The following is an 18,703-nucleotide window of genomic DNA, read 5'->3' as shown; positions in this document are numbered from 1 at the left end:
ATATGGTGGACATAGGTGGGTAACAAATTTGCTTCAATTATTTCCAAAGCTGATGATTTCTTCTAAATCACGGTGTCACTAACTATACTTGTCATCTTCATATAGTTTAAAAAAAAAAAGCATAGATAAAAAAAAATAATGATTAGAAGAACCTCATAATTTCCTGGCAATTGAAAACAAAACTTGCAGGATAAGATTATTGAAACAACGAAAGTAGAACTCAAGCTGGTCTCCTAGCTCATCTTTGTATCATATCGGCAAAGACTAAAGACAAGACATCCCCTCAGATTGGGCTGTGGCTATACTATCCGGCCTAACCCAAGTTCATCAAGAATGATTTTGTACCTCGAGACTTTCCTCAACAGAAGGTTGCAACATCAATTCATCAAAGTAGTTAAGAAGAAGACCCATAGCCTATAGGACTGAGTTGGGTATTTCTTGAACAAGTTTTATAGGGTTAATGATTAGGATTCTGGTTCAAGTTATCACCATAACAGTCATGGACATTGGTACTTACTTTGACACCTGACCGTTATTGGTAAAACAGTATTGCAACTTACGCAATGAACTATAACAAGAGCCTTCTCCATCACCATAATACTTCAGTATCATCCAGCTCCAACTGGTCAACAATGGCCAGGAAGAGAACCACAAGACTCACCTTGTTCTTCTTCCTTCTCCTCTCCCTCATAGCCTTTGGGGTCTTTGTCCCTGTCTTTGCTCTCATGCCTTCTCTTTCCCAATCTCAAAATGACCAACAGCACCATCGGACAACCAAAAGTGTAAGTCTTCTTTTACTTATTTTATGAATACTGATGAAGTTCTGGGTTTTGATTGTGGGTCAGTTTAATTTTGTTTCATATCATTTACAGAAGCAAAGCATTCAGCTTTGATCGTTTTCTGGGTTCATTAGGTGTTTAATTTCTGGTATTTGATCTCTGACCCCATGTATGGCGAATGTCATTCAACTTGTTTGGGAAAGTTAATAGGAATTGATAGTTTGATTAGTTTCATAGGATGAAGTTTTAGAGTAAATTTTCCTTATTCAGCTATGTTTCAATACCCCAATCGCCCAATAGAGGGCTGATAAGAATACAGTGTTCAGCATATTGGTGATCAGGTGGAGAAAAATCACCAATTGTACTCAATTATAGTTGAAGAAAACTCTGTGTGTGTTGTGATACTTCATTTAGTGGATTGTGAAGTTTGTTTTGTCGATTTTCAGAATCAAGATTATGTCAGAAAGTTTGAAATTTCAGAAGACAGGTTCTGGAAAGATGGTGAGCCTTTCCAGATCATTGGGGGTGACTTGCATTATTTTCGGGTTCTTCCTGAGGTATTCCTCCTTCTTTGGGCTATGGTATATCATCAGCTGTATGCCTGTATTCATAAATTTTAAAGAGCATGCTGAAACTCCTCAATCATTGGGGGTGACTTGCTTCAAAGTGGCTCCTTTTTGAGATAAAGTTTAATGTCATTTTGAGAAGAATGACCATTTTATATTTACTGAAGTCATGAATGTCTTGTGGTGGTTATGTGGTAGTACTGGGAAGATAGGCTGTTGAGAGCGAAGGCATTAGGATTAAATACTATTCAAACTTATGTTCCCTGGAACCTGCATGAACCAAGAGCTGGCACTTTGAACTTTGAGGGTATTGCAGATTTAGTATCATTTCTCAAACTCTGCCAGAAGCTTGGGTTTGCTGTTATGCTTCGACCTGGACCATATATATGTGGAGGTCAGTAGTAACTATAAAGCATACCTTTATGTTAACTATAAAGATGAGGATTTTCTCTATTTTCTTATCCCTTACTATCTTGTCGTCTGAATCTGTATGTTCTGGAGCTAAATGTCATCCTTTATATTGTTCTTGTTGGCCTACTTCTAGCTCTAAATCTGTGGGAGACACATGTGATAATTGAGTTCCAAGTGTTCTTGTATCCTTTTATCCTTCAGTTGCCATGTCATAGTGTGGCAGACTGGTAGTGGTGGTGATGATGTCACATCACAAGTGACCAAAACTGTTATTGTTTATGCTTATATTGTAGAGTGGGATTTGGGTGGTTTCCCTGCTTGGTTACTTGCCATCAAGCCAGCTCTCACACTAAGATCATCTGACCCAGCTTTCCTTCAATTGGTATGTTTTCTAATCCACCGTCTTTTTGTAGAAATAATATGCATAATTACCAGTCTAGCAATGCATTGGAATCTGGTGATTTGAGTTTGGCATACAAGTAGGACATGATCCACGACTACTGTTTACTGATGTATCTGTTGATTTGCAAAATCTTGATATCTGCTCAATTGTGAACTTTTGAAGGTTGAAAGATGGTGGGGAAGCCTACTTCCAAAGATTGCTCCTCTTCTTTATGGCAATGGCGGTCCAATTATAATGGTTCAGGTATGGGGATATTTTACATTACACTCGACCCATGTATGTGATGCTTCAAAGATAATATAAGAAATTAACAAACATGTAAACATGTAAAATGCTAGGAATCAAGTGTTTTAAGTTGCAAAAATTAGATGAGAGCTCTTGTTGAACTGTTGGTATTCAACTCAACAATGGGCAAATCTCTACCTTGGCATGTCTAGGGCAATACGATATCTGCAAAAGTGCAAAGTAACTTCAAATGTAATTCCAAATTAAGATTTGTTGTACTTGGGGAAAAGACTAATTACGTTTCAACGTCATACCAAAAGTATCTCCATATTTGTATTAATAAGGGAGTCTAGGATTCGATGGATTTTATACTGAGCCTGATTTACTATCAGAATGCTAATTGCCTGTAAAAAAAATTGTTGAAAATTTTAATGCGTGATTGTTTATAGTTTTGGATTGACATAAGAGACTATGGTTTTGAAAATTGAAACGTAGATACGAAGTAGTCCTGGCATATCTTTTTACTATGTACTTTTGAGTTCCAGGGTTAATGGCTAACTACTAATAAACATGAGGCAACAAAATTGATGCAAGATGTCTCACTTTTCCATTTGGTCAACATTATTCTTGTATATCATCTTATAAGTGTCTAATTTACTGTTCAAGGTTGTCAAACTAATTGATCAAGATTCTTGATGCTCTTACTTTAAGATTGTATTGTTAGCAAATCACAGTAACTCAGGATTTTGCAGATTGAAAATGAATATGGTTCATATGGAAGTGATAAAGCATATCTTCATCACTTGGTCTCGGTGGCTAGAAAGCATCTTGGGGATGAGGCAATTTTGTAAGTATTGTTCATATTCCTTTGCAAATATTTTGTTGGTTTGAATCTTATACCAGAGAACAGTCAGAATACTATTATGGTGGCATAGATGTTGCCTTCAAAGTTGACCATGTTTGCATAGCATGTGTACAAATTGAAGTATATCAGAAATGGTGTTATATTAATTCATTTTATTGTTTTAGGTATACTACGGATGGAGGTTCTAGGGAAACTCTGGAGAAAGGGACAATTCGTGGAGATGCTGTCTTTTCTGGTAATGTTAACCTTAATGGCCGCCTTGAATTACAATTTCTACCTTTATCTAATTGGAGAATGTATAAATTTGTGATCATGAGTTATTTTATCCAATACCATATCTTCATTAAAGTATGCTGTATCATAGGTCTGAAGCTTAACAGATATTATACTGTCCATGTAGTACAGGTTCTTAGGCAATGTAAGCACTCTTATGAGTGCATCATGCACTCTTCTTATAACCTCTAATATTTATTATGTGATTTGCAGCTGTTGACTTCACTACTGGTGATAATCCATGGCCTATATTTGAGTTGCAAAAAGAGTTCAATTCCCCAGGAAAATCACCACCACTTTCTTCGTAAGCTTCTAGTTAGTCCTCATTTATTTCATTCTCTGGTAGTCAAAATACTCATGATGCTTGCTTCAGGGAGTTTTACACAGGTTGGCTTACACACTGGGGTGAAAAGAATGCACAAACTGATGCTGATTTTACAGCAGCTTCCTTGAAAAGAATTTTGGAAAGAAACGGGTCTGCAGTGCTTTATGTATGTGCTAGTCCTTATTCTTGTGGTGCTACCAAGTAAAGTTATACAGTAAAGCCTTAACCTTAAAGTTCACATTTCCAGATGGCACATGGGGGAACAAACTTTGGCTTTTATAATGGAGCAAACACTGGTTCAGATGAGTCTGATTACAAGCCTGATCTCACTTCCTATGATTATGTAAGAACAAATTATCTTACTTGTATCTCACGGTCTTAATAAGATACAAACTCTAAATACAACACTCCTACCACCTATTTCCCCAGGATGCGCCAATTAGAGAATCAGGTGATGTGAGCAATGCAAAATTCAAAGGTGGGGTATCAAGCTGTATTTCTCTCAAGTGGATTAATATTTTTTTACATTATTAACAAGGTTTATCGAAAATGCTGTATCTTTCAGCACTTAGGAAGGTTATAGAGCAATACAGTTCAGAATCTCTGCCTCCAGTTCCATCCGATATTGCAAAGATAGCCTATGGATCTATTCATGTTTCTAAAACCGGGAATTTATATGAAATGATACATGATTTTGATGTGGTCGAATCCAAAAACCCAAAAACAATGGAGTCAGTAGGCCAGGTGTGTAACATTATGTGCTTGTAGCTTGCAACAGTGATCTATGTTCCCGCTTTACATTCCAATATATGATCTATTTATCGTTACTCCTTGTTTTCAGATGTCTGGATTTTTGTTATACGTAACTGAATATGATGCAAAGGACTATAATGGTGGAAACATTGTATCGATTCCAAAGGTACTGCAGCCTTCAGATTTTTCACTACGAAGTTGAATACTGTTACTTTTAAGTTTATGATGTGTGAGTTAATCACCTTTGTACCACTGCTTGATATTTGTTTTCGCTTGTCCAACTGATTTAGCAAAACTAGTATTATTGTTTGTTCAGTATACAATGTTTTTTCACATTGGATCGGTTAATAGTGTAAAATATATCACAGAATGTCTTAGTAATTTAAAAAGGATTGAACATCTACTTCGCATTTCAGGTGCATGACAGAGCTCAAGTTTTCATGTCATGTTCTTCTCAAGATGCGCATGGGAAACTAATAAACGTTGGCACAATTGAAAGATGGTCGAATCAACCACTAACCCTTCCTAATACTAAATGCCTTTCCAAAATCAGCTTATATGTGTTGGTAACCCAGTCTCTCTATTTTCCCCTCATTTCCTTGTACTTTAATTTCTTATCAGGAAAATTGAATTAGTGATCTCACAAATGGTTGTGCTAATGTATGTCTGGCTGATAGCGTTGATTGTTTTCCATTCTTTCTTCCTTCTATATATGTTCAAATTTTCTCCTGTTTTTCCTGTTAAATTTGGTATTTTGTGTCCTTGTAGGTTGAAAATATGGGACGTTTAAATTATGGGCCATATATCTTTGATATGAAGGTAAATTTCATGCAATAAGAAACTTTATTCTCTAATTTATGGTATACTTCATGTAGCATAAGGTAATTGGTAAGGTCACTCAACTCTTGGAAAAATTTGTCCTAGTTGCTTTTATTTCATATGGAGTCTTTATCAGTCGTTCTTGTTCAATACTTCAATATATGAGATAAAAAGTTCAGTGGTAGGTTTAAGTTTTTAAGTTTGCAAAACAATGAGCAATGAATTATGGATGTAGTTGCAAATTCCATCATCTTTAAAGCTATTAAGTAGCACCTTCTGTTTAACTGCACATCATAATTGAGGCAAGACATATTTTTTGTGCCAATTTAATTAAATCAAAGTTTGAGATCTGTCAATATTCTAGCAGTCTAGCATGATCAGTAATATTTGACTGGTTTTACATACTCATTGTAGGGTATTCTATCTTCTGTTTATCTAGATGGAAGAGTTCTCCGTGGATGGAAAATGTATTTGTTGCCTCTAATCAACCTGAACGAGAATCCTAAAGTCAATCCCATAATCCATGTTACAGATTCTGGATTCATCACAATGTCAACCCGTAAAAAATTAAATCCGAAGTCTGGTATGTTTTTTTAAATGTCGTTAGTTCGTTTCTACTTTTCTGTTTAGTGTTGCAAAGCTGCAACAATATTAAGGTCACTATCCTCATCACGACAAGGGAAAAAAGAAGAAGAGAATATTGACATTGGTTTTCTTTTGCAGCAAATACTCCAAATCAACCAGCATTTTATGCTGGAAAGTTTTCTATCAGCAAACAAGATAAAATAAAAGATACGTTTGTATCATTGAGTGGTTGGGGTAAAGGAATCGTGACCATTAACAATTTCAACATAGGAAGATATTGGCCGGTAAAGTAGTACTTCTGTCTGCATCATTTGTACAAATTCTTCTGTGTATTTTACATTTTAGAACATGCTTATATTTTTTCACTCTACATATAAAGACATGGGTGAATATTGCAGCTAAAGGGACCTCAGTGCAACATCTATGTTCCTGCTCCTATCCTTAAGCATGGGGAGAACATTGTGGTATGAAATCCCAAAAGCTATATTTTCTCTTATTTTTGACTGATTTCTTCTTTTTATAATTTTTGTAATGTCTCAGGTGATTTTTGAGTTACAAGCACCAAACCCTGAGCTCGTGGTACAATTTGTCGATCAGCCAGACTTCACCTGTGGCCCAAGCAAATCCAATTTGCATCAGCTGTAGTGCGATTTTTATATGAGATGATTTGGGTATCTGGGGTTTGCTAGAAAACTTGACAAGGGTGAAACTTGACTGTTGTTGATTGAGAAATGCTAGCCCATCTGAAGTACGTGCGCATACAGTTAATGAAGGGGCGAAAATCAAGCAGTGAAGCATTTTACAAGGTTCCCTGTCCTGTTGAGTAAAGAAAGAAAGATGTATAAATTGTAATAGGTATCTGTAACTAAAAGTTAGAATGCTAAGCAAATTGTCAGTTCTCGCATATGTGCAGGCTGCTCAGTCTATCAGAAAGCATTATCCAGAAGTAGGCTTTGTTCTATCGGACAGCTTTTTCACACAATTTCAGGACAAAAAAGAGCCACTTATTTTATTTCAAGTGTCTCAGCATCGTCTTGCATTCAAAATCACATTGAATACAACTCAAATGCAGCAATTTTGCTCACACGTCCCAACAAACACAGCGGGGCAGCCAACACCTATGCTACAGAAAGTACAGGTTACAATTACATCAAAAGAAAAAAAAACATCATTTTGAAGGCTGCTTCGAGTCATCCTTAGATTCTTGCTTTGATGACAAAACAGCACTTGCAGCTGCCGACATGGCACCTGCGGCTAAACCAAGCTTTACACCACCTGCCGCCTTCATTGCACCGGCTACTTTTGCAAATGCTGCTATTCCTCCCACGAGCATAGCTCTCAAGGCAACTGTTGGCTTTATTGCCATATCTTATGCTGCCTGAAAATTTTAACGAAATTAGACTTCCATTTGGGCGGACTAATTCTATAGAACATCTGGAAGTTGTATATATCACACCCATATCCCTCTCCCTTTGTTCGGTTAATCCTTGAGAGAAACCAATGTGAAGTATCTTTATAGCAAGTAACTGCATTGTGAACTTCATTATTTTTCACTTCTGGAGTTCTGGGTTTAGAGTTCTGGAAGCATAAGCCCTCAAGGCTTAAGGAACCAACAAATTTGAAAGTATATGCACACAAGTCATTTGCATCCATTAACTGGCTTAAAGAAAATAATCCACTTCCATACTGTTTTAATCTTTCACATTTTCTAAAGCTGATAAAACTTTTGTTTTCAACAAGTGAAAATTTGTCGATGTATATTTGGCTTGTAAAACTTCCAACTACAATTTTTAACTAAGCTCTAACGGATCATCTCGAGAACAGTACAACCATACAACAAATACACACACAAAGTTCTCAGCAAATATGTGAACCTAATCAGATGAACTAGCTGCAATCATCAACAACCTCGCTATGACAGATTCTCATTAAACAGCTGCCCAGACAATTTAATCTTAACCTTATAAAATAGACCTAATTTGATAACAAATTCAGGTAGCCCCTCTTCTCCAATATCCAAAAGAACATTCTACATGATAGTTCCCAAAATAATGCCGAATAGAACATTGTCAATACTTGGCATGCCTCATTTATCAATGGCTCTAAACCTTCTTGCACAGAATACAAAGCTACCATAAACCCCAAATTGTAACTGTTCTAGCCGCTTTTGAACAATTTCGTACACGTTCTAACAAATATTTTGACATTCACAAATTAAAACTGTGGTGAATTCAATGTTGAGTTAGGGACTTCCATTGAAATTGACCAATTAGGAATCTTTGCACAACATACAGGGGTCAAATTTCTATTTGGGCAATGCAATGTTTCTTTAAACAAACAAATTCTCACATCTTCTAATAAAATTAATGATCTTTAGAGAATATTTTTATACGCAATAATCATTACAAATGCCCAGATGATAAGATACACTCCTAAATCATAAAATCTAATCACACAGCAAACATATCCTATGTATTCCCCGAATCAATATCAGAGAGTTGGAATGCAAACCTTAAAAGTCAAATATAACTCGATTCCTTGGCAAAGTTGGAAGCTTTCTTGCAAGAAAAAAACGGGGGAGACAGAGAAAGAGAGGAGCTGGTAAAGCGTACCTGGTTTCTTGTTTAAGTAGCTCCTGCCCTGTCTCTCAGGACGTCCTATGTTTGCACTTTGCACTTCGCCTTATGTTTCATTTGAGCAACGGCCCAATACATTTATCAAACCCAATTATTTTTGTTGACATCAATGTCATAACACGTAGTAGAAATCAGTACTATTTGATATAGCGATATAGTCTTTTTTTATAATAAGTAAAAAATAATGTGACTATTTGATCTAGCGGCATAATGTCTCTTTTTAATAAGTAAAAAATAATGTAACTATTTGACCTAGCGGTATAGTCTCTTTTTAATGAGTAAATAATAGTGTGACTATTTGATCTAGCGGCATAGTGTCTTTTTTTTTAATAAGTAAAAAATAATGTGACTATTTGATCTAGCGGCATAGTCTTTTTATTAAGTAAATTTGAGTTCTGATTCATAAAACTAATTTTAGTATTTGAATAAAGTTGCATATTTAGCGAAGACCATTGAACTATTGATGGAGTGGTAATCCAAGTATACACATGGTCCCTTTGTTTGGTAAAACAATTCATTTATTAGATGAAACACATTAGTTACAATGATACATACCTTTGCTAATGATATACACATCGAAACATATAAATGCCATCTATGCATATATAAGAGCACACAAGAAGGGGCATTTTAAGGGCAATCATGCAACAAGGGAACAGTAAGAGAGGATGAAACTTGGGAACCACTACTTTTGCAGCACAAGGAGTCACAGACAACACCCGAGTTCACGAACTCTTCATTCCTAGGCACGCCTGCCGAACTGGAAGGACCAGGCAGGGATTGTGTTCCACATCTCTGAGAATTGCAACAATTTTGTGGTTCACATGTTTCTGCAGTGTTACTGTCAGAACAGCACTTCTGTGGTTTGCACACTTCTGTAGTGCTAGTGCTGATGTGACTACTGTCCGAACAACACTGCTGATTCGTACAAGGCAATAGGACTTGCTTGTTGCTGACAGGATTAAGGACATCAGGTTGTTCAGATTTGCTTCCATTCTGCTTGTTATTACTTCCTTGCAGAAGTAGCATGCTGTTGAGAATCACAAGTATGCATGTCCCAGCATCAGCGAGAACTGCAGCCCAAACTAGCGGATGACCAGCAAAGGCTAGTGCTAGCACAGCTAGCTTAGGAGTCATTGACAAAGTGACATTCTCAATCACTTTCCTGTTAGCTCTTTTGGCAAGCTGGATCGCTTTCGGCAGATTTCTAATGTCATTAGACATTAATATTACATTCCCAGTTTCTTGAGCAAGGGCTGAACCTGAAATTCCCATTGAGATGCCAATATCAGCTGTGGCTAAAGCAGGGGCATCATTGATACCATCCCCAACCATCGCTGTATATCCTTCCATTTTAAATTCATTAACAATTCTCGCCTTCTCCTCAGGTAGAAGTTCTGCATGGACGACTTCAAAAGCTTGCTGAAGCTGCATGCACATTTACATAGATTTCATACTTGTATCAGCATTGTGCTATTAAAAAGAATACATCCCACCAAAAGAAGCATGTCTAAAGAATCCGTTTGGTGAAGTGAAATAAACTAATGAACTATAGAAGAGTACATCGATCCTGTATTTCATAATGCAACACACAATCTTTCAGGAGAAAATTACTATTTTCATAAGGGTGTTGGACATCAATTAACTGCACCAGTTACTCACAAGTGTGTACTAACCACCCTGAACATGTCATTCAAATGGTGCTTTAAAAAGTGTTTTACTGCACCTGTGGTTAATTGAAGCCCTGTGTGAATGTTATGTCTTTGTCTCTAACATACATACTGGAATGTATATGCATATGTGTACAGTGTACCTGCTCATTTGTATGGCTAGCTGCAGTTTGACTATCTCCTGTTAGAAGAGCTGTTTTAATGCCGATTTTCTTCAGCTCCCGTACAGCCTCTGCAGCCCCTGATCGACAAGTATCAGATAATGTAAAGATTCCTGCAGGGGTTCCTCCACAGTATATGTATCCAACCGTCTTCCCACCATTTCCATACTCTTCAATGGTTGGAACTGAAGTTTTCAAAACACTAATGGTCAAAGGAAGCTGGTAACATAGAGCAAAATATATCCAACTTGATTGTACAGAGATTGGTACCAAAATAATGGAAGTTAAAAATGAAGAAATTGATGGCTCTCACCTGTTCCAGAAGCAGTTCTCAAAGCAATTTTTCTGTTTCCTATGTGGATTTCTTGCCCATCAATTTTTCCATAAATGCCTTGGCCTGGAAAACTTTGAAATTCCTCCACATTTTCAGGCTTTGGCTCAACTGAATGCAATCTTCCATAGTCAACAAGTGCAGATGCCATCGGATGACTTGACTTTCTCTCAATGCTTGCAACCCTTGAAATTTCAATAAAGCATCAAATTTTCAAAGCCGCGTATAGTAAATATCTACGGAAACTTTTGTTTGCAATTCTACATGTGGAGATATTGCACTTCACATAACCATCGCCTCAGTGAATGCTAACACATTAAAAATTAAATTCTCACTTGAAGGCTGAAAGAAAGTTTGATACTTTCTAATATATTTCTCATATATGTTCAATACTTCAAAAGAAAATTGTATAGTCTTTACCAGTAAAGCAATGTGTTTAAGCTGATGTCTTCGCGAAGAGATTGAAAATCCATGACAAAAAACTCTCCACTTGTTATTGTACCAGTCTTGTCAAAACACACAGTCTTGATTTTTCCAAGAATTTCTAGGTAGTCACCCCCTTTGATTAATAGGCCAGATGTTGCAGCATTCGTAAGTGTGCAAAATGTTACAACAGGTGTAGAGAGAATCAGAGCACATGGACAAGCACTCACTAAAACTACCAAAGCTAAGTGAAACCATTCGCTCCAATTAGGAACTTGTAAGGCAGCTGGAATCACCGCAACAGAAATGGATATGACGAGGACCGCTGCAAAACAATACCAGGAGATACATGAAAGAAAACTTTAACATATCTTTTGGTATATGAAATGGTAGGGGAAGTCGGAAATGGTTAGTAAATATTTCTATGAACATGGAATGCTGAAGTAGTAATTAACATAACAAAGAAATCATGCTAAGCAACAAACACCACCGAGTTTATTCCATGCAGCTTTCATACAAACTTTCTTTTTAACTCCATTACAATTTGCTTTGTTACCTTGTTATGCTCTCACACCAATCTACACATGTGTGATGCAAAATTTGAAAACAAGTTGCACCAGTCTAATAAGGAAAAGCGAATTTAAATTACCTGGAGTGTAGAACTTTGCAAATTTATCAACAAATCTTTGAGTTTTGGATTTTCTGTTCTGGGCCTCTTCCACAAGTTTAGCCATCTCAGCAACCACACAGTCTTCAGCTAAGGCTGTAGTTTTGATACTGATGTAACCTAAATAGAATAACCGTAACTGTTTTAAGAAAAACAAAGGATTTTTTTTTTAAAAAGAAACTAGTTCTTTATTTATCAACAAATCGAGGATGGGGGCTGATGTTACCATTGAGATTGACAGTGCCAGCCCAGACAGTGGAGCTCTTTAGCTTAGCAACTGGATATGACTCTCCAGTTAGCGTCTTCTCATCCACTTCAGCTTCACCTTCCACAACAATTCCATCAATTGGTATAACTTCACCAGCCTTAACGGCAAGAATTGTATTCAACCCAACCATATCAACATCCACAATATCTCCCGTTGCTGCTAGGACAGCTTTTTGAGGGGCCATGCTCATCAAAGATGACATCACTGCATTTGCCTTAATACATAGAATTCTCAAACTTTCATTCAGGGCATAGCTGATGTCTTATTGTAATTACTAACTGACTATCAGAGTTTAGAAAAAAATCAAAAATTTAAAAACAGCGAGTGTTATGCTGACCTTATGACGTGATCTGGACTCCAGCCACTCTGCAATGGTGAACAGGAAGACTATAGTACCAGCTTCCACATAATCACTCATAGATATTGTTCCGATCACTGTCCAAATATGCACCACATTAGTATAATAAACTAGCGCTTATGGACTGAAATATGAAGAACATGTAGGCTGCAAATGATAGACAAATAAATAATATCATAACCTGTTGCTGGCATCTATCACAGTCAAGTTTATCCAACAGTTTAATCACCTCCATCTCAAAATATACTAAAGCGCAGAAATGTTACAAGACACATTGAACTAATCAAACTACATACCCGCAATGATGACGAGAATGTTGATATCAATCTTCAGATTTCGAATTGAAGACACACATTTCATCAAAATAGGAAAAATTCCAGCAGCTACTGCTCCAAGAGCCAACCACTGTAAGGGACTGTATACATACTTCAAAAGCGATAGGAGTAACAATACACCACTAGCAATCGCATATGGACTAGGCCATTTTTTCTTGTACTTCTCCACATGCACCTTGACACTTGATTCCAGCCTTGCTCGATTCAAAGCCTCATCTGCCATGAACAAGAACCACAAACAAAAACTGATTATGATGAATATATATACATGAAAATACACCAAACTCACACACACAAGAAATAAGAGACTGAGTATTAACAACTGAGTGAGGGCATATTTTTACCGATCTGAATCTGGGAAATGAGGTGATTGTCATGTACCACAATGACAGTTTTAGACGGGAGAATGACTGAGACCTCTTTAACACCATCAAGAGGCTTGAGAATATTCTCCACGAGAGCAACTTCAGATGAGCAGCAAATCCCCAACACGTCGAAGTAGCTCTTCTGCAACTTTGTGGCTGCTGACTTCTTGCTTAATTCCTCCTCCTGCTCATCAGTACCAAAGACCTGGACACTGAACATTGCCTCTGGACAACGTAAAGCCGAGTTGTATGAGATGATTTGCTATATGTTATGGAGCAAACCTTGTCTGAGGCAAGTTGGTCAAACAAGATTGATCGCAGAATCTATGGGATTTCGCTTCAAAAACCACCCCCCCGGTTGACGACTTTTTAGTTTTTTTTTTAAACATGGGGTAATTGAACATTGGTCCTCTGGTTTGCTAAAATTGCAGTTGTTGGCTACTCATATCATATGAATTGTTTCTTTTTACTTCTCATATAAAAAAAATCGAGTCTCGTATAAAAATCTCATTGACTCCACATATCACGTTACAACTCTGCACAGATCTATTAAGACCTGTAAAAACGAACTGCCCAGTTGACTCGGAAGAACGAATACAAGGCCGGAATCCATGATTGAGTTCAAAATTGAGCATTCGTAGTGCCAAAAGAATTAATAAACCATGTATGAATATTATAGATCATAGCTTGTAGTTCAAAAAAACAAAACTAACATTATACAACTCTAGTCAATGTTACTGAAAGAGTATACAAATAAACTACGCAAACAGAGCGCAGTAAGAACTTGGGTAACTGAGATATGTACAGATACTATTGCCAAAACATCCACATACTTTACAGTTTTCGGAACATCCATTTGTCTATTAAAAGTCCATCAGGTAGCAAAATTATGAAAATCCCAACCTTGGAATACTAATTTTAGGAGCTGTTCTCGCTACCACTAGTCCAGCAGCCAGTGCAACTCCAAATAAAGAATGCAATCTCACACAGAAATACTTTGCCATAAATATTTTGTGTTTATCCTGAAAAGGATAACATTTATATAGGCTCATCAATAGCAAGATTACTAGTGCAATGTAGGATATTGAAAATTGAAAAAACTCGGGAGCCATGCATGCAAGACCATGTGGAACAAGAAAAGTGACAAGTATGTAGTACAGTGAAATGATAAGCTACCCGAACAGTACCAGAAGCAAGTTTAAACATCGTAGGCATTTGTTACATATGTTCTACTTTTGGTTAGTGTTCTAACCGAGTTATATACTCACGTTATGGTTTTCCTGAACATAGCGAACCACCAGTCTTGCCACTGGTAAGGTGATGGCACAGAAAAACTGAAAGAAACCATTTCCCAAAATTAGATCGGGATACTACAGAAACTGCTACGCAGATATAACAAATATAAATCTCAATTCAGTATTCAGCAAATAGGAGCAGAGACTGAAAAGTATAACTCACAATACAAGTAATGGGAAGAGCCCGGCTAAGTCCAAAAGCAAAAGCTAGAACATAGAGTCCTGTAACTGCCAATTGCACTATCCCTGATCCTCTTTTGCCGCCAAGCATAACCTGTGTAACAACAAAGTACAGATAAAACAATGAGACTGATGCTGCCTTATCTGATGACGGTTTCATCATATCAGGGATTGAATTTAGTGTCTATACCAGAGGGGACATTTTTGCTACTGCCCTGTCTTCTTCAATCTGAGTTGCAGGACATTACATCAGCCAACGTATATCAACAACAAATGTAAAAAAACAAAAACACATATAAAAAGATAGGAGAACCACAAATTTTTTAAAAGAAAAAGGACTCTTACCTGATGAAAGTGACTACAGAACAGAATTAAGGTTGTCGTAATGCCAACAAGTAGTGATGCAGAAAGAATTGGACCAGTGAAAGGAAGATACATCATTTTACTGTGAACAAGACCAGTACTTATCATCTCAGACTCCAAAAAAGAAAAGGAAAAAAAAATAAGAAGAGAAGAAGCCATTCATCGGAAATTATCTGACCTTCCACTTCCCTGCAGTAAATAAAAAGCTGTAGTGGCGAATGGACCAAATGCGGCGAAGCACAATGGCTCCCCCAATCCTTGGTAACTTAACCGAAATGGGGGGCACTGAAACTCAGCAGAAGAACAGATGTAAGAACGTGTACATTCATGCATAGCTGGGTAGGTAAATGGTCCACACACCAATTATTATGAAGTATCAACTTAAGAAAATTATTTACAACATGAAGATTTTATTCAGGAGACCCAGCTTATACAGTGGATTAAGTACTCAGCTGATTCAGTAGTATTAACATTATAAGAGTGTATGTTTGACTTTAAGTAGTAATAAAAGGAGATCAGTTATCTTTAATTTTTTTCGTCTTTAGTATTCAGCAATGCCTTCCTTTCCATTATCAAACATGGCCAGAAACATTAGCACATTATCAAAATGCACCAAATAAATGAGCAGGTCTAATTCAGTACGTGCACATTATTACGTCCTGCCCAAGAATGTGATAATGTGCATAATCCCATCAATTTATTGTAACAAGTTAGTAATGGCACTGGCAAGAAGTAAAATTCCCAGCCATTTATAGAACAACTTCATATTTAGCTCCCCCAAACATGTGTAAACCCTTGATTAAGACTCCTATGTTTTTTATGTGCCTAATCTGACAACATTACTTTCCGGACTGCACGCCCAACAGCTTCCTGAGAGTGTATTTTCAACCAGTGTACTTTAACCTATCTAGCTGATATAATGCAATGCATTTTACTCTAGTCCAAATTTGGTCCATCACCAACTGTGGTAAAAACAAATAGATAAGTCCACAGTACATCTTGTTAAGGTAATCATACATTTTACAGACACAATGAGAAAGACTGATCTGTAGAGCACCTTTTATTTTAAACTTTAGAACCCCATTACCCCAATATGACCTAAAATCCTCTGTTAAATGCTAAAAGATAATAGTAAATCCGCAGTTGGGCTCATGTTCCACTGACAGGAAGGAAATTTTAACTAAGGTTAATACATATACACAAATAGTAAATATGGGAATAAGATTTTGATGTGCTTCATTGTCCAAGTAATAATTTGATGAGATAGAAAATAATTTTCTATAAAACACATGATGGAAAAATAATGGAAAAGTCTCACAAGACTGTCTCATTATCTGGTATATATAGCCAAAAATTATTGCAGATGCGAGTAATGATATTGCACGCAAATTTCCTGCTTCAAATGATACCAGACTAAGCCCCGTGAATCCGAGCACAAGTAGCAAATAGGCAGCAACAATTGTGCCTGTACGGCTTACAATACACATAACAAAATCTAATTGTTTATTGTTGATGGACAGATAACGCATAATAGAGACTCACTAGAAAAGACAGAAAAATGAAACTTACCTACCAACCAGGTTTACAACTGATTCTAACTTGTTTTTATCTGCTCCTGTATCGAAATCATACACATCATTGCTGCAAATAAACAAATTCAGATGTTTTATTAGCCCACTGGAAAGGAGTCATGATGTTTCTGTAAACCTGAAGATATAATGAGTTCCAATGTGGAAATCTAGGAAGGTATACAATCAAAAGCTAACTCGCGACTGAGAGTAATTCATGCAGAAGGGCCCTTTTAAGTTCGCTAGTCAGAAGTCAATAACTATCAACACTACTGGTATACATGTAATCACACCCATGTCTCTAGGCAGCATATACATACATACATATGCAGTATCTCAAATGTTACCTACATCTGTATGCCATTAGAAATTGATGAACTTCATACCTTCATAGAGTTCAGATGTAGAAGTAACTAACAAACTAACTCATTGCATATATAACCTAATGTGCTTGATAACATTTACACGAGACTCAAAGTTACCTTAAGTTGAGCCATGTGATGATAAAAACAGAAGAAATCAGAAGAACAGAATAACGCCACGACGAAAATAAGCCCGTCTCTAAATAAGCAGCTGCACTACCTACCTGCAAAAGTGACGAAGAGCACCAATTACCAATTGATTAACCACTTCACACCTTTTGTTCCAGATAAATGCAGAAACCCAAAGCCTAATGAAGCATCAGAAGTACTCACAGTGAGAGGGATGAACGCAACAGAGTATATGGGCAACTTCACTGCTCTCCATATCAATGTTGCCTTGGAAACACTCTGTTTTTTATCACCCTCCGCATGAAAACTACCCAAATCAGCATCGTTGCCAGATGCCCGTGTGCAATGCCTGACCTCTGCTCTCCTGAAAGTCCCAAGGAAGGCCTCTTGAGCATTACGACACGAACCAGAAAGTCTTCTTGTGTCTAGATAAGACCTGCGATGTCATTAACAATGATCCACATTGAGCAAATAGAGGCAGCCAAATTGCAGACAGGGAATCAAGGGGTGGAGAGTGAAACTCGCCTTTTGGGGACTCCGTGCTCCTTGCTGAGGCGGAAGTAATGTAGCTTTGTGAGACCAGAGACACAAGTGTTGAGATTCCAGAATGCTGTTGCCATTTGCTAATGCTTTGGTGTCGGGACATTAACTGGAATGGGGAACTAGATACGAACTATCAACTGGAGAGCTGGACTGCAAATGACGGGGAAGGACCACCGGCGACGGCGAGGAGTGATCTGGCCATGGAGGCGACGGCGAGAATGACCGGGTGTGGGAATGAGGATAGGATTTTGTATGTTTTTTTTATTGGATCAGATTATGACTCACAAGATAAGCCAACATCATCTGCCATTTTCAAAGTTTCATTATTATTTATTATTATTTTGCTATCGTCACTTCATTTTCTTTTCTCCCGCCAAGAGCTCATATCAAAACTATCGTGTTGGTCAGCAGAGGTTGTTCTTGCTCCATTATTTGTTGGTTAAGTTGCTTAATTAATAAAATTGAAGTCATGAGTTCCAACCTCACTGACATATGTAAAGGTTACTCCGAGATTGAGTTTTATTGGCTTTACCAAAACTCTTTTTGGTTGTCTAGCTTGGTTTCCCGGATTTTTTGTATAAGTGAGTCAGACCTGTTTTTGTGATCAATCCTAGTAAAAAAGAAGACAAATCTGGACACTATTGATCATATCATCGATACATTAAGTCTATAAATCACAGTTTTCCGGACACAAATCTGGAATTCTGGATATGGAGAGATGTACAGAGTGCATTCATGAGATTTCTCCTTCGCGATAATGATCTCCTTTGGGATTGGTCTCAAGATGATGCTATTCATACATATGATGATGCTTAAGAACCGACAATTATGCAACTATGAAAGGTATCAAGCAAGTGATAGTGGTCCTCAGATTATAGCAAAAAGAGGGGAATTTCAAAGTCGGAATTCAATATGCTAGAGATTGCAATGCTTCTTAAGAGGAGGAGAGATGCGATTTAGGTGAGGTGAAAGCTTAATATACCAGTTTGGTTGACATAAACCGACTTCTTGGAGCACAAAGCAAGCAATGGATTTTACTGTGTAA

General features: G+C 37.2%; 4 protein-coding genes across 6 annotated transcripts; 1 reads left to right on the top strand and 3 right to left on the bottom strand.

Annotated features, from left to right (window-relative positions):
* Window positions 1–452: 452 nt before the first annotated feature.
* LOC126801234 (beta-galactosidase 17) lies at window positions 453–6,965 on the top strand. Its single transcript, XM_050528721.1, has 19 exons — window positions 453–782; window positions 1,226–1,336; window positions 1,544–1,739; window positions 2,050–2,138; window positions 2,322–2,402; window positions 3,137–3,231; window positions 3,414–3,484; window positions 3,736–3,826; window positions 3,896–4,013; window positions 4,095–4,190; window positions 4,277–4,325; window positions 4,413–4,591; window positions 4,689–4,766; window positions 5,017–5,166; window positions 5,369–5,419; window positions 5,834–6,002; window positions 6,143–6,288; window positions 6,403–6,468; window positions 6,545–6,965. The coding sequence occupies exons 1-19, from the start codon at window positions 564–566 to the stop codon at window positions 6,647–6,649; spliced, it is 2,160 nt and encodes a 719-aa protein (XP_050384678.1). The 5' UTR covers window positions 453–563; the 3' UTR covers window positions 6,650–6,965.
* Window positions 6,966–6,986: 21 nt separating this feature from the next.
* LOC126801235 (uncharacterized) lies at window positions 6,987–8,653 on the bottom strand. Of its 2 annotated transcripts, none has more exons than XM_050528723.1 (2): window positions 8,617–8,653; window positions 6,987–7,382 (listed from the first exon to the last, which is right to left on the bottom strand). In XM_050528723.1, the coding sequence occupies exon 2, from the start codon at window positions 7,368–7,370 to the stop codon at window positions 7,173–7,175; it is 198 nt and encodes a 65-aa protein (XP_050384680.1). In that variant the 5' UTR covers window positions 7,371–7,382; window positions 8,617–8,653; the 3' UTR covers window positions 6,987–7,172. The 2 variants fall into 2 exon arrangements, with proteins under 2 accessions (XP_050384680.1, XP_050384679.1); XM_050528722.1 differs by having other exon boundaries at window positions 8,516–8,627.
* Window positions 8,654–9,120: 467 nt separating this feature from the next.
* Window positions 9,121–13,564, bottom strand: LOC126798758 (putative inactive cadmium/zinc-transporting ATPase HMA3). Of its 2 annotated transcripts, none has more exons than XM_050525807.1 (9): window positions 13,198–13,564; window positions 12,815–13,069; window positions 12,498–12,595; window positions 12,119–12,374; window positions 11,875–12,012; window positions 11,223–11,550; window positions 10,785–10,987; window positions 10,454–10,656; window positions 9,121–10,068 (listed from the first exon to the last, which is right to left on the bottom strand). In XM_050525807.1, exons 1-9 carry the CDS (start codon window positions 13,436–13,438, stop codon window positions 9,271–9,273), a joined length of 2,520 nt encoding a protein of 839 aa, XP_050381764.1. In that variant the 5' UTR covers window positions 13,439–13,564; the 3' UTR covers window positions 9,121–9,270. The 2 variants fall into 2 exon arrangements, with proteins under 2 accessions (XP_050381764.1, XP_050381765.1); XM_050525808.1 differs by having other exon boundaries at window positions 10,785–10,978.
* Window positions 13,565–13,953: 389 nt separating this feature from the next.
* LOC126798759 (2-carboxy-1,4-naphthoquinone phytyltransferase, chloroplastic) lies at window positions 13,954–17,903 on the bottom strand. Its single transcript, XM_050525809.1, has 11 exons — window positions 17,641–17,903; window positions 17,320–17,551; window positions 17,107–17,210; window positions 16,626–16,697; window positions 16,394–16,529; window positions 15,235–15,344; window positions 15,039–15,138; window positions 14,884–14,922; window positions 14,677–14,787; window positions 14,487–14,552; window positions 13,954–14,240 (listed from the first exon to the last, which is right to left on the bottom strand). Exons 1-11 carry the CDS (start codon window positions 17,733–17,735, stop codon window positions 14,106–14,108), a joined length of 1,200 nt encoding a protein of 399 aa, XP_050381766.1. The 5' UTR covers window positions 17,736–17,903; the 3' UTR covers window positions 13,954–14,105.
* Between the last annotated feature and the right edge of the window lie 800 nt (window positions 17,904–18,703).

The sequence above is a fragment of the Argentina anserina genome, chromosome 6 (genome assembly GCF_933775445.1).
Source record: "Argentina anserina chromosome 6, drPotAnse1.1, whole genome shotgun sequence".
Taxonomy (NCBI): Eukaryota; Viridiplantae; Streptophyta; class Magnoliopsida; order Rosales; family Rosaceae; genus Argentina; species Argentina anserina.
Note: the sequence above shows the minus strand (reverse complement) of the source record. Positions and strands in the feature narration are given on the sequence as shown.